This window comes from Homarus americanus, unplaced genomic scaffold (assembly GCF_018991925.1).
Source record: "Homarus americanus isolate GMGI-L3 unplaced genomic scaffold, GMGI_Hamer_2.0 scaffold11022, whole genome shotgun sequence".
Classification (NCBI taxonomy): Eukaryota; Metazoa; Arthropoda; class Malacostraca; order Decapoda; family Nephropidae; genus Homarus; species Homarus americanus.
In genome coordinates, this window is record NW_024737068.1 from 13,040,317 (window position 1) to 13,056,226 (window position 15,910).

At 39.6% G+C, this 15,910-nt stretch overlaps 1 protein-coding gene across 1 annotated transcript in view; it reads left to right on the top strand.

Moving 5' to 3' along the window:
• The window catches only part of LOC121872973 (putative neural-cadherin 2), a 109,323-nt gene that overhangs the window by 50,594 nt on the left and 42,819 nt on the right, over positions 1–15,910 (top strand). Inside the window, exons 2-6 of the mRNA XM_042376151.1 lie at positions 1–50; positions 520–635; positions 6,356–6,520; positions 8,909–9,046; positions 14,625–14,802. The exon at positions 1–50 is cut by the window's left edge and continues 70 nt beyond it. Coding sequence (XP_042232085.1) covers positions 1–50; positions 520–635; positions 6,356–6,520; positions 8,909–9,046; positions 14,625–14,802 — 647 coding nt within the window. The remainder of the gene's footprint in view (positions 51–519; positions 636–6,355; positions 6,521–8,908; positions 9,047–14,624; positions 14,803–15,910) is intronic.

The following is a 15,910-nucleotide window of genomic DNA, read 5'->3' on the forward strand; positions in this document are numbered from 1 at the left end:
CACCACCCACGACCTACTGCTGCGTCTTACTGCCCGGGTCCAGGTCCCAGGTAAGTTCTGCTCCTGCCAGTGTTCCTTACACTCTTACTGGCACCGTTCCTGCTGTGTCAAGTTGTGTCCTGCTACTGGCGCTGCTCCTTGTATAGTTAACCTCCAGTTTGGTTCTCAATATTTATAATTTCATCATTACTCACATTTATCAAACCTTTTTCCTTTACCTGGAAGTGCACACACGCACACACACACACACACACACACACACACACACACACACACACACACACACACACACACACACACACACACACACACACACACCACACACACACACACACACACACACACACACACACACACACACACACACACACACACACACACACCCCACCACACACTTTCCTGTTTCTTCACCCCTTTCTCCCTCCCTCCGGACCACCGACCTCATCACCGTCACCGTATCTTTCTACAAGAGGTGGCGGTGAAGCATCATGACCTACCTTGTGTTTCTCCTTGCCGCAGGTGAGGCGGTGGAGTACAGGATCACGAAGGGTAATGACGAAGGCCTCTTCTACCTGGACCCCAGGAGCGGCCGCCTTGCCCTCCTCCAGCCACTGGACTACGAGCGCACGCAACAGGTGGGTTACTCATCTCTCCTCTTTTCTCTCCACCAGGTACAGCGTCACCCCGTCAGGATAATAGCCTACTTGGAGTCCATTTTTAGAGTAAAACCTATGAGGACTAAATCATCCAGGGCTCTCTAATTTGGTACTAAGTGATGAATATCAAGAGCCACCAAGAAAGCTCCACCTATACACACACACACACACGCACACACACGCAATATATATATATATATATATATATATATATATATATATATATATATATATATATATATATATATATATATATATATATATATATATATATATATATATATATGAAACGAGTCTTGAGTCTCCTTTTGGACAAAAAACAACATCTTGGATAACCTTCTCATCACAAAAACGTAAACAAACATTACGAAAAACTAAAAAAATAATACAAATACACAACACTGAGCAAAATCAAATGAACAAACAAAACAAAAAATGCCTGACCACTCACAGGTTCAACAGAGTCCGGCTGGTCCTATTGTGTGGAGGAACAAAAATAATAATTTGGTGTTTTTGCTGTCGACTGATGAATGTTATGACGCTAACAGCCGCCTGTGAGCCAAAAGAGGAAGGAAGGTGGGCAGCCCCATTTGTCACACTCCTCTTGAAGTAGCTGCCGTGTTGGTCTGCCCACTCGTTGCCGCAGATACTCTTGTAAACAGCGTGGATAAGGGCTGCAAGACGAGGGATCTATTGTAACACGGAGAGCCTGGAGATTGAGTCGAGTTACCACGTTGGAGTTTGGTATGGCCAGGAGAAAACCCCGGCATTAAGGAGCATCACTGCCTGCAGACGATCTCTCTCCGGGTCATTTTGTTGTCCTCTCAAGCATGTCTGAGGCAATCTTCTCCACAATGGGTTTGTTCCAGTAGGATTGTTTGTTGTCCTCCGGGGGCGTTGGTCTTGCTGCTCGGAATGCTTCCCTGAATTTGGGATCGTGTACCCCTGCGACCGTTCTAAGCTCTCCTGGAACGATCAACCGACCAGGGAGTCTGATGCCACACAGGACGATAGTAATGCTGGCAATGTAAGGTGGGAGGTTTGTGGACACCACTTACTCCCAGGTGGACCGGAGAATTGCCTTTTTTTCCACTGCTCGTCTTTTAAAGAGAGGTTCACGACCCTTGCCAACATGGTTTTAAAAGCTCATCGTACTCTCCTAATATGTGGCTGTCGAAGTGCGTCAGTTTACACAGGTACAGGACATTGTGGACATCCAGATGGTCTGTTCTCTCATCCATTCTTTTAATTGAATCGTCTAATAATAATAATAATAATTAATAATTAACGGTTTATTGATAAAATTCTGCAGCCCGAAGGCTGAAAATATACATTGGACATAAATGACTTATTACATACATTGGTGGTTTAACAAAAGCCTTCATTAGAGAAAGGTAAAGGAACATACAGTGAACATACAGATTAATGTAGGTGTTGAACAGCAAACTCGTAGTGTAGTAACTCCCTCCCAAGTGGTGTAAGGAGGAACTCACGTGGTGTAGTAGTTCCCTCAGATGGTGTTTTGAGGGACCTGGCGTGGTGTAGTAATTCCCTCGCAGATGGTGTTATGAGGGGCCTCACGTGGTGTAGTACTTTGCAGGACGACAGGGATGGTGTTGGCAGGACAACAGTATATATTCATTTTGTACTCACACACCCACGCACACATACGCTCGCGCGCGTATGGATATTGCTTATCGTATACAGTATTAATTGTCACGAGCGAAAAATAAAAGAATATTGATCAAGATAATTAACTAACCATCAGTATTTCTTGAACAAAACAAAATCACAATCGGGGCCCCGTGATATATTGTATATGTATAACACATCAGTAAATGCATTAAAAGGTTGTACTGTACATTATACTTAATATCACATGATCATTAATAACAACGAATAGCATTATTTTTTTTTCAATTTTCATTTCGTACTGTACATACCTGCTCAATATCCACACCTGTGTAACCAATACTAATGAACTGTTATATTTTTCCATAACCTAGACTCAGATATCCCCACAGTGGTATTTTTACCTTGAGTTTATTATCGTCTTTATAGACCTACTGTACTGTGCTTCCTGCTCTTTACCATCTATTTTTTTAATACAATTCTTAAGAGTTTCATTAAAGTAAATATATCACATTTTTATAATTCTTTATGGTTTAAGGCCTAAAGAAATTGTTCAAAATACTTAATTTTTTATTTTTTAAAGTAATACAATTATTTTGAATCTTCCTTCGATTAAGTGGATAAATTAAAGTTTTCCCATTCTTCTTTATCAATTAAGTAAATAAGTCAAATTAATCTAAAGTTTTGTATGTTTTAAGTAAATTGTTAAAATTAGTTTTACAAGTGTTTAATAGTCCCTGTGAGTTCTCTTGTAATCTTGGTGTAAGTTTATCAGTGACCTACTAAGTGTTACTTAGTTTACCCCCCCCCCCTCCCACCCGTCTCCCGCTCTCTGACCTGACCTGACCTGACCTAATACATTTATGACATATTCAGGAAATTTTTAATCATTGAAATTCATGACAATTTTTAACAGAGGACGTTCATACAAGAGAGTTGTTTTGAATCAGTTATTACATATACTGGAATTTAACTGTATATCTCTATACATATTACAGGGGAATGTATGATGTATAATGTATTTTGTCATTTCATGTATCGTTTAATAGTTTTCATTATGTCTGAAATTGTAATAATAATAATGATAATAATTAACGGTTGATTGGAAGAGCATGGCAGCCGGAAGACTGAAAATATACAATTACATAATTGGGAAATGATTGACAAATAATTAACATAAGTGATACGAATATGACATATAATGATATATAATAACTAAGAGTGTGTGTGTGTGTGGGGGGGGGTTTATAAAAAATGTGTAAACATGGAAACAAAATTGTAATTCTCAATTCAATTTATAAATAACTTTAGGTAAAACATTTTTGAACTGTTTTTCAAGTTTCACTTCGTTAATGTTTTCATTTCCAAATTTCACATAATTGTTCAATTCCAGGATAGTTCGTGTAAGGTGAAATGACAGAAAAAAATGAAAACAAAAATGGCATAGAAAAAAAAACGAAATGACTCATTCTGTTTCACTGAGCGTTGTTCCGAAAAATGGATGAGCAAACACTGAATAAGTTCAATATATATATATATATATATATATATATATATATATATATATATATATATATATATATATATATATATATATATATATATATAACAAAAAATTCAGTTCTAATTTAACATTTAATTCTCAAAGTATACAAAAAAGTGGGGAAGACTATCGCTTCTTTCTTTTTTCATTTCATTCCACGAAGTTCTTAAAAAAAACACTAATAACTAACACTGAATAAATCGGAGCCTAAACATATTTTAATACAAGGAGACACATACCTGACCGCCTCCTGCATCGCGTAAGAGTTAGAAGACGTTATCAGCGTCTGGGTGCAGGCGAGAACCCACAGGGATACAATGCCTTCAACCACCTCTTGGGTCCAAAGTCCTCCCTCTCAACTTCCACCACCAAGATGCAGCTCCCCACCCTTCCTCCCTCCCTCATCACCACCACCAGGATCCAGCGTCCGTCCGTCCCTCCTCATCACCACCACCAGGATCCAGCGTCCCTCCCCCTCCTCCTCCTCCCTCCCCCCGCCCTTCCTCCTCCCTCATCACCACCACCAGGATCCATCCCCCCCTTCCTCCCTCCCTCATCACCACCACCAGGATCCAGCGTCCCTCCCTCTCTCCCTCCGTCCCTCACCCCCTTCTTCCTTCACCACCTCATCACCTCATCACCTCCTGGGTCCATCGTCCCTATCTCACCAGTACCTTCAGGATGCCTACATTCCCCACCATTGGTTCTTTCTCTAACCATCCGTGACAAGTCCACCATTCTCCCAGATACCGTCCTTGCCAACATCAGCTACCGTCTAATACTGTCCGTGCCAATACCCTCAATCAGGAACCGTCCGTGATCCTGTCCGTTATCATCCTCTCAAGTACCGTCCGTGCCCCTGTCCGTTATCATCCTCTCAAGTACCGTCCTTGCCCCCGTCCGTCACTGTCGTCCTTGGGCGGAGTCAGGGCTTAATATTGATGAATGATGTTGTTTTGACACCCAGTAAACCTTTACCTTGGTTTCTCTTTATCTCAGCTTCTCTCTCAAAGCTTTATCTCAGCTTCTCTCTCATTCCCGAAGCTTTATCTCCCCTTGACTTCCATCCTCAAAGCTTTATATCGTCTTATCTCCCATCCCTAAAGCTTTATCTCGTCTTATCATCCATCCTCAAAGCTTTATCTTGTCTTGCCTACCAACCCCCAAAGCTATATCTCGGCTTCTCTTCCATCCCCAAAGCTATATCTCGGCTTCTCTTCCATCCCCAAAGCTTTATCTCGGCTTCTCTTCCATCCCCAAAGTCTTATCTCGGCTTTATCCTCATTCCCAAATCTTTTGTCGCGTTTTTCTTTCTTTTTGTCAGTGGAGATTGATTGTGGTGGGAGACGTGAGTGGATGGATGGATGGTGGATGGATTGAAGTCGTAGGGTAGAGACTGGGAGTGGCTGGAAGCTTTGAGAGCACCAGGAGAAGCTTAACTTGTGTGCGTGTGTGTGTGTGTGTGTGTGTGTGTGTGTGTGTGTGAGACTTGATTTTAACACAGTCAAATACGTAGGTGAAAATTCGATAGAAATAAAGTAGGAAGAGTACAGACAAGGAGGATGACTGTAGGGGACATATGAAGTTAAATCGATGGGAGGTTGTGGCTGAGTTTTAACTGTCCATCTTTATGTATAATTTAACATAGAAATGGAGTTTAAATATTTTAGATGAATGGTTAAATAGGGTATAAGCTAAAATGTTGAAGGATGAGAGTATGAGACTTGGTTTTCAATTGGAACTGGAGGGTAAAATTGAAGTGAATGGACTGTGGATTAATTTAACTATTATAGGAGTGCTCTGAGGCCTTATAATACACGCTACACTGGAGGCTACCGAAGTGAAGTGTGAATACGTGAAAATAGAATGTGGAAAGAGAGGACTGGCATGATGGAAGGAAGAAATTAAGATATTTGTGGAGGATAAGAAAATATTTTGGATTTTTTAGTTTCCCTGCAATCAGTGAACAATAGAAAACGGAAAAGAAAAGTGTTTTGAATAAGAAGGTAAAGAAGAAAACGTGAATGATGATTTTCGGTAAGAGGAAGAATAATAACTTGAGGGAGAATGATATAACCCATTGTTGCAGAAGATCAAAGAATGCAAGAGAGAAGAAGGATGGGCCAGAGAAGGAGGAGCTTTGAATGAGGAGGAAAATAAGCGTACGAGAGCTCAAGAAGTTAGAGAAAGATGAAGAGGGGTATTTGAGAGACTTGATGGAGTTGGAAGAGAGACGAGCGAAGAAGTAGGTGAGAATGATAGTAAATTTTGATGAAAATTGGTGAAGAAAGATTAACCATCATAACACTAACCTAACCTAACCTAATCTAACCTAATAACATCGAATCTAATCTTATCTTGATTAGTTCCCAGGAAGCGATGAGGTGTTTAATCACCAATCGAAATAAACTGGGGTGCTAATCATGTAAGTCCTATTAAATATTTTTTTCAAGAAAGGATAAATCTATGGTATTTGAAAAAAAAATGGAAAATCGTTGTAATATTTGTTTATCGTCTCCCTCAGTACACGCTGCTAGTGGAGGCGAGGGCGGGGGAGGCAAGGAGTGAGGCGCGGGTGTTAGTGAAGGTGGAGGACCAGAACGACCACGCCCCTGTCTTCCCCAGGTCCCTCCATGAGACACAGATCACCGAGGAGGACGACCGACATCTCCCCAAAGTCATCCTTAAGGTTAGTAACAAGTATGGAGGTCATTCTCGAGCCTAGTGGCTAGTATGAAGGTCATCCTCATGGTTAGTGATCAGTATGAAGGTCATCCTCATGGTTAGTGATCAGTATGGAGGTCATCCTCAAGGTTAGTGATCAGTATGGGGGTCATCCTCAAAGATAGTGATCAGTTGTAAAATGAGTGGTAATTGTTCCCGTTTCCTGTTCATTTACATGTATTCATTGTCTGTTATTACTATAGTGTCAAAGCGTTACTAAAGGTAATGATAAATTCACGTTGAATATCTACAATTATTATATTAAGCTATTCAGTAACTGAAAATAAATTAATATTGCATAATTTGTAATAAATTGGTTATTTTATGGAAGAAGAGTGAGGTACTGTTTAATATTGTGTAGTATATAATAATACAAACAGGTCCACCCAGGATTGCCAATACAAACGCCTGTGTTGTTACATACAATGAGGTGCGTTATGAAATTTGATATCAAATTGTTGTAAAGCGTTATATTATATACATGTTCTCTTATATTTATTTTATTAATATTTTGTAAATTTGTTTGTTCAAAATACATTTAGTAAGAGTTTGTAAAACATTTATTTTTTTTACGGTTGGTAATAAAATACTTTGTTATGATGTACATGTTTCGTGTTTGCTGATTGGACTGTTTGTTTCGAGTGATCTCATTGACGCTTACGTTTGCCGTTATTAAATACAAACACAGCTCAGGTAGCCGTGGAAGTGGTGCCTCCGTTCTCAACAACACTTCGGCCTTTACACGTTACTCTTTACGTCAAGAACTATTAAAAAGTGAGCGTAAATATCCCAGCCTCGGTGTAATGGACACGCGTTAAATTACTTGATGTGAGAAAATCTATCCAGGAAACGGTACTTACAGTGTGGATGTATTTTTTTTTTCCGGGGTAGAGTCCACCCGGGTATAGGTCATCAACCCATAACGGGGCCTAGGGGGCCCAAAAAATAAGAGTAAAAAGAAATTAAAAATAGAAAAGAAAAAGACGAAATTAATCTACACCATGAAGATGCCGGAAAACCATCTTTTTAAAGTGAGACAGTTTGTAAGAGTATTGTTACACAGAAGAGGCAGAGCATTCCACAGTTTGGCTGTGTGAGGAAAGAAGGATGTACTATAACGGGTTATTCCAGTGTGACCGACAGCCACAGAGAAACTGTGGGCACCGCGGGCAAGACGAGTGTTACGAGCCCACGGCCTTGCCGGCGGTACACAGAATGCTAAATCCACAGAACATTGCCAGTTAAAGTACCTGTAAAAGAGAGAGTGTGAAGCAATATTAAGGCGAAGAGAAAGGGAAGAAAGATTGTCAACTGAAGGAGGAGAGTTAATAAGACGAAATGCCTTTGATTCCACCCTATCTAACAGTTGGACAGAAGAAGAGCCACCCCCAGATATGAGAGCAGTACTCCAAGTTAGGACTAATGAATCTTTTATAAACTTGAAGCAACTGCTCAAGAGTGAAGTAACTACGGCATCTGTACAGCATTCCCAGCTTTCGGGAGGCAGCTTTAGCATTGTTGTGCATGTGTGGCTTCCATGACATATTAGAGGAAATGGTGAGATCTAGCATATCATTACACTTTTAATAATTAAGTTTTGAATATGCAGTACAATATTTCTATTTGCACCATACTAAGTATAGAAGGTGTTAATGGTGCTTGAGAGAACGCTAAGGAGGTTTCCATAAATTTATGGCATGAACTTACAGCCATTTACATGCACCCAAAATATTCTCATCCCCATAAATAATGACACCAAGCAGCCGTTTACCCAACACAACCATCCTTAGGTGGCAGCACACTGGCCAATTTCCTCCCAACATGTTACCCGTTTTTGCTGGCCGTTGACGAGCTTTGCTGGCCAGATTAGTGCTCAATGAGCTTCATATTAGGTGTCGAATATTTAAGTAAGAATTTAAATAAATTATGAAAAAAATAATATTTTGAAATCTAATACAAAACGGTGACACAAAACTTCTTTAGTATTATTAAATCACTATTCGGGACTTCTTTAACCAGCCAGCCGCCGCCATTTGACAAACTTCACGATGGCATCCCCAGCACCCAAACATAGCCTTTCTTTGTCTTTTAGGAAGCTTATTTGAAGTGAATCACAGAACAAATTAATAGAGAGCGCTAGGGACTACCCTATTCACTTCACCAAAAACCTCCTGAAGAAAGCGCCTAAAACTACAGTCGAACCGTTTATTTCTTCTAAAAAGTAACGGTTCATCAAACCGAGAAAATCCCCGTGAGTTTTTCTCATGTTTATTTTATTTTTATATATATATATTTTTTTTTATGTGGAGAGCCATCATCATTACCCTACCTCCCCTCCACCCTCCTCTTGCAGCAAGTGACGGCGGTGGACGGGGACGCTGGACAGTACGGTCGCCTCACCTACAGCGTGACGGGTGATGGCATTTACAACAACGGGTCGCGCTCTTGTTTCGCTGTCGACCCTGTCAACGGCACCGTCCACGTGTTGAGGGTGAGCTATAGGTAGAGACGGGGCTAATTCTCCGGCTGAGTGCAAAAAGGGCCAATATTAAAAATCATAATTTTTCAGGAGAGGCAAAAGACGATTTCAGTTTTGATTATAAATCAACCTTTAGATATATGTTTCCGACGTAAATTCAGCTAGAAGCTCCACTATTAGAGAACTTTGTGTTTATAGTACGTCCCTAACGCCAACCGGAATTGTCATTAGAATGTCATTAAAGTGACATTGGTCCTTTTTGCATTAAGGTGATCTGCAGTTTTGAGTGCCACAATATACAGTCCATCGGTCGTTTTGTACCTGAAAAACTGTAGCAATTCTTATTATGTTCTTGAATGTTGTAAGTGTTCATAAAGTAGGAAATGGACGCAGAAAGGGTGTTTTCATTTATTCAAGCAAAAATATACAAAACTTCACTTATAATGGCATGCATATTTGCCATTGCAGTTTCACCTGCATTGCAGGTTACTTAAACCTGTTATCAAACGTATAACATTATTTAATTAAGTAAAGCTGCGTTCACACTAGTGTAATAAATCCACGATAGTATTTCATCCACAGGCAATAAATCAACGATACGATCCACACACTGGTCACTGGCGAAAGGAACCATTGGCCAGGCGCCCAGCTCACAGGGCTAGTTTGAGCTTTAGTGAGATGTGTGGTCCTGTTAAAGAGGACCAAGACGAAAAAGAAACGATTGTTGCGTCCAAGCGATGTTTTTTTACAAAAGTGACGCAAGGACTCTAGAGTCAAATGAAATTCCCGTCGTGATGTATTCTTATGTTTTTTATTTACTTTGACATTTTTGCTTTTGTTTTTATTAAAATACACTTTTTTATATTTTTGTACACTTTAACATTAATAAGAAAAAATAAGAAGTGTAAATTTTATTAATACAATACTCTCTCTATACCAAATGTCAACCCACCATACCTTGGATTTTCAGACGCTCAGTATCGTCCCACTTTCGACAACAAATAAGTTGTCGGTGCAGAGACAACTTAAGGAGTTCGTTGAAAAATCTATGCTACTGTATATTTATTCTGGGAAGAAACTCTAGTGTGACCGCAGCTTATTTTACTGAATTTATGTTATAAAACTATGAAAACCCAGGAATTGTAAACAAAATTGTAAAACTATTTTTTTGCAAAAATAGATTGCAATATAATAAAATACGCACAACACGTGATATTTCAGCACGAACAAACTTCCATTAGCTACTAGACATCTTAAATCTCCATCTACTGTGGTCCACCATCATGATCACTTTCACTCTACCTTCTGAAATATAAGGAAGATCATGAGGTCATACCATTTTTCGCTGGTATCTTTCGTTTAGAATCTAAACTTTAGATTGTATCCAGTGAACCAGCGAAATCTGTCCTGCCCTTCCTTTGATGTTAAGATCGGTTTGACATTAGTCCAAAGCATCTTGTCCACTCGCAATACCAGTGGAGATAGAGACTGGTCCTTCTTGCACTAAAATGTACTTCACTTAAGATATTGTCTCATGGGCCAGTCAAAATTGGCTTCTTTTTTTTCAACCTTGACCCTTTTTGCACTGAGCCGGAGAAATATAATAACATTGTAATTATAACTGAGCACCATTACGGTGTATTCACAATCGTAATTGTAATCAAAATAACAAATCTATATAACCGTAATCTAATCATAATCCAATGTTTCAATCAATCTTTAATCATATTGTAATCATACTCTAGCTTTATCTATAGTTTGTAATCGTAATATACCCAAAAAATCGTCTTAAACTACAGTGGGTTTCCCGACTTGGTACACTGTAGGCTACTGAGGGGAGGGGGGGTGGGGATTCCCACCATACAAGTGATTTACAAAATGTCAATTTACTTACAGGATTGCAGTACAGTCAAAGTTTTTCAGCCACTCTGAATTCTCTGTTAAGTCAGCTTGTCGCGTTGTGACTAATGTAATCTATAACCATATAATCTAGCAACACTGACCAGTGACCTGTAGCAGTAGGCTACTATGTTGCCTCAACTGCTTCTCGACCACCATAGGTCCTTCATGCCCTTGTACCTGCAAGGCTTGGCTCCACCTATTCTCAGTAATTTTGATCCACCCACTTCAGATGTCAGTGTTCAAGTCAAAACGGAATTTTTTAGTTGATTCTTATTATATACATTCTGTATAATCATTTATTTTCCAATTTCGTGTAGCTGTAATCAAGAATGTAATTTTAATCCGGGAAATCATAATCGTAATCAAATGTATTGAAATAATTGTAATGTAATCAAGAAAATTCATTAATCGTTATCTGAAATATTGATATTTGGATTGCGCAATCGTAACCGCAATCAAGAAAATTTTAAATTTAACATTTTAATCATTATCGTAATCAAAACATATCATAATCGGCCTCATATCTGGCTACTTACAGTATGTAATTTATATTTCAGTAAAGACGCTACCTCAGGTGTTCAGAGGTGTGGGAGTTCACTTGGTGGGTCTTCCAACTACATTTGTTTAAGTTTGTTGTATTATTAGATCCCCGTAATCCTGACACTTGTAGCGGCTCCCCAGAGAGTAAAAATACAGAATCTTTCCTTAGAAAATAAGAGAAATGAAGAAAGTTCTCGGGGGCGGGGGGGAGGGGGGGTTAATATATATTTCAAGGCCAGTGTCTCTTCCTCTGAATGACGCGTAATCTTTTCTACTTTTATTCGTATCAGTGTTTATGATGCATCTGCGGCCACTATTAATATATATTTTATTATATATATATATATATATATATATATATATATATATATATATATATATATATATATATATATGTAGATCAATGAAAATGAATAAGATAAATCTTGATAAATGGGATTTTATAAATATATATATATATATATATATATATATATATATATATATATATATATATATATATTGCAAAATAGCTTCATAAACTTTCTTTGATGTCTCACCAACTTTCCTCCTTCCTTCCAACTTATCGCTCCTGACAATAACCAAGTCCATCTTGTCCATAAGTAATGCCGCTATGTGAAGGTGAAGTAGCAGTGCCTAGCCTTTTCTTTGTACAACTTCTGTGTTTCTCTTCTGTCAACTGATATTTTCTCTTTGTTTTACCTGTAATATCTAAAGAGCTGGTAGAGAAATAGGAATTTAGGTGAGTTGATAAATTGATGTATCGACATAACTAAGTTGAGAAGCAGGAGAGAGAGGAAGACTGCAAGGGAGAGACTAATGGAGAGAGAGACTGTAAGAGAGAGGGGAGGGAGACTGGAAGAGAGAAGGTGATTGGGAGAGAGAGAAAGAGGGAGGCTGCAAGAAAAAGAGGAGACTGCAAGAGAGAGGGGAGGGAGAGAGAGAGAGACTGCAAAAGAGAGGGAGACTAATAGAAAGAGAAAGAATATGAAACAGACGACCTCTGTCAACAGTCTCGTAGCTTCACGACTCAGAGAACCTGACAGGCCTTCCAAACACCCCCGAAAAAACTGCCTCATATTTTGTCTTCTATTTGTTCGAACTGTCCACTCCATTTCTTACAGAGAGACTTCAGGGTGGCTGTCTATGGCTCTCATGTATCCTCACATTCAGCTTTTGGAAGACTGTATATTTAAATGCGCTATTGGTGATGTTGGTCTACTAGTGAAGGTTTACCGTGTGTGTGTGTGCAAGTTGTGCAGCGTTGAGAGTCCAGCTTTTACTGATAGAACTCAGGGATTGAGAGGACGACAGGCTTCTGAAGAGCTGACGAGTTAGTTGGCTCTTCAACTGAGTGAACTGATTTTTTTTTCTTCTTGAGGATAGGTTTGTGTAGGTCCACCCAGAGATCCTTCCGTCTAAACTTGCTATAAAACCTATTTTCGTTCGTTAGCGCTCCAATCACAACTCTTTGTATATTATGCACGCTTGTTTCTGAATGGACTGATTGTTAGTTGAGGCGGTTAACGAGGGAAATAATTGACACTGGTTAGGTGAATATCTGGCCAAGTGGATCTGTGGCACAACACCCTGATCACGTTACTAGTGGACTTAATTATACTCCAAGTTATGATTGTGTTCATATTATGTTGCATCAAATACCTCTACTGTCAAAACATTCTTACAGTCTTATTACGGTTCATTGACGACTATCCAAGCCTACAGAGAGAGAGAGAGAGAGAGAGAGAGAGAGAGAGAGAGAGAGAGAGAGAGAGAGAGAGAGTATAATGAAAAAGAAGTTATATTGCTGCTAGAATACAAAAAAAAATGGGAGAGTTAACCCCCTCCCCCCAGTGTGTGTGTGTGTGTGTGTGTGTGTGTGTATGTGTGGTAATTATGACGTCAGTGTAAGAGGTGGAGGCAAACGCAGCGGCAGGACGATTCTCGACACATCTTGGTGTTGTTCACTTTTTCTTATTTAATACGTTCTTTTTTGTCTATCTTTCTCTCTCACATTTATATCTTGTTTCTTTCATAGTTTGCTTTTACTGTACTTACATTTTTCAATTCTCTTTATCTCTCTCCGTTCCTTTCTCCTCGTCTCCCTTGGTCCCACCCTCTCGTTCCCCGTTTATCTCTTTCGTTTCCTGTTTCTCTCCATTCCTTTTCCCTCACAACATTCCTTACTCTTTTACCTCCCTTTCCGTTTCACTTCCTTTCCCTTTCAATCCCTGTCCCTCCCGCCCTCTTTTCCTCAATCCACCCCCTCTCTCTCTCTCTCAATACCTACCTTCTTTTCCTTCCTCTCCCTCACTCTCTACCTTCATTTCCCTCTCTCCCTCAATTCTTCCCTTCCTTCTCTCTCTCTTTTCCTCCCCGATCAACTCGCTCTCTCCATATAATTACCTTCAGGTATTCAAGCTCACTATTGACATCCGCTCATTTTTTTTTTTTTTCTAGCGCGACTTCATATTTCTCTTTTAATGTGTCCTCTCCCTATTTTTCCCAGCGTGTGAGAGCGAGAGGTTTCTCCCTTCCCTTTTCTCAGCGCGGGAGAGCGACATTCTCTCTCCTTTTTACTCTCCCAACATGTGAGAGTGTGAGAAACTGTTTTCCATTCTCCCAGCACATCATTATCGTGTATTTGTGGGTGTTGACTGCAGGAGCTAAGGTCTTCATCACAGGCAAGTAGAGGCCATATAGTTACCGTCGTGGCGAAAACTTTTATGGTATCATTGGTGCTGAAATGACGTCGACGGACAATCCTTTTACTTGGTTATATATTGTTGTGTAAGATGTGATTGGCTGCTTCCTTTGGTTGGCACTGTGATAGGCTATTTTTTCTCTAGCATTGTGATTGGATCTTTTTCCTGGCACAGTATGTTGGCTGATACCTTGGGAGGCAGTGTGTGTTTGGTTGGTTCTCTGGGATAGCAACAAGAGAATATGCGACTGATTCGTCCTCAGTATGAAATGCATCACTGGCTGATACTTGTAGAGCAACACACTGATTAATTGGTTTTCTTGGAGGTAAACATATGAGTGGAAGATGTTTTATGTAACGTATGTAACTAGCTAACACCTCGGTAGTACGGTTATAATCCTCTGTCTACCACACTAATCCCCCCCCTCCCCTTTCTCTCTTTAGCCCCTGGACAGAGACCCCCCCAACGGACAGGCTCAGTGGCGGCTTCAGGTGACGGCGACGGACGGACAGCTGGAGACGCAAACCGACGTACGCGTAAACCTGAAGGACATCAACGACAACGCCCCTTACTTCCCTTCCCACACCGTCATCGCTTCCGTCTCTGAAGATACGCCTAAAGGTACTTAGCTCAGACTTAGGAGTCCCAGAAGTACGTGGTCCAGAGTTATGTGGCCTAGAGGTGCTTAGCTCAGACATACGTGGCCCAAGGGTACGTAGCTTCATCTCCCACACAACCACTACCATCTCAAACACCACACAATGTGACTGGTCTTTACGGACAAGTCTACTTCATTAATACAGGAATATGGTTGTGGCACCATCTCTCAGGAGTATTTTCAACTGTGAAGGTAATCATTGGCATAACAATTATTTATCGTTTTGCTCAGGTTAAGTATCCAAGTTGTTAATGATCCGATATCGTAATGATGTCATCTTCTGCCATAGGAAGTGGATAACGTTACGATATCGGTTTGTTAAGGCGATAAGGGTAAAACACCAGTCACTCACAAATGAATAACGTATTTAGCTCTAGATGTCTTCACGTTATCAACTACCTTGAATAAAAGCTGATGAATTTATCCAAACGTAATCTGATAACCATAACTCACCCAAGGTGAACATTTATAAGTAGAAAGGCGGAGACTGTAATCGTTTTGTGCTGTGCTAAGAGAGACTTTTCCACTGCTACGGTTAAGCGGTTTAACTAGAATATCATCCTTGGGTAAGAATTCTCCACACTTATGGGAAAATGTTGACTCGAGTGACAAATAATATTGAATACTTGAAAAAAAATCATTTTATTTATCTTAGCTGAAATAGAAGTCTTCTATCGGTTACAAAGGTTAAAGGAATGAAAACTTTTGTCTGCGAATTCTGTAAAAATAATTACCGGTAAGAGGAGAATGTTTATATAATACTTTAGTAAATATTAATGAAGCCTAATGATTATATGCCACAACATATTTTTTTATCAGTAAGCCCACAAATATTTTCACTGTTCAAAAATCATCCTTTCGAGGAGCATAATAGTTTGTACACTTGTCGTATGTACAGTCTCGTTCAAGATTCTTCAAACACTGCTGGAGACAGCTAGCAACTCAAGGCCGTTTGTTTACTATAGTACGTAGTAAAAATTATGAAAGAATGTAAAAGGTTATCGGTGATTGGTTACTTAGTTCCCTGTTGCTTAATTAATGGTTGGATTTTGTTGTTTCGTATTTTATTAT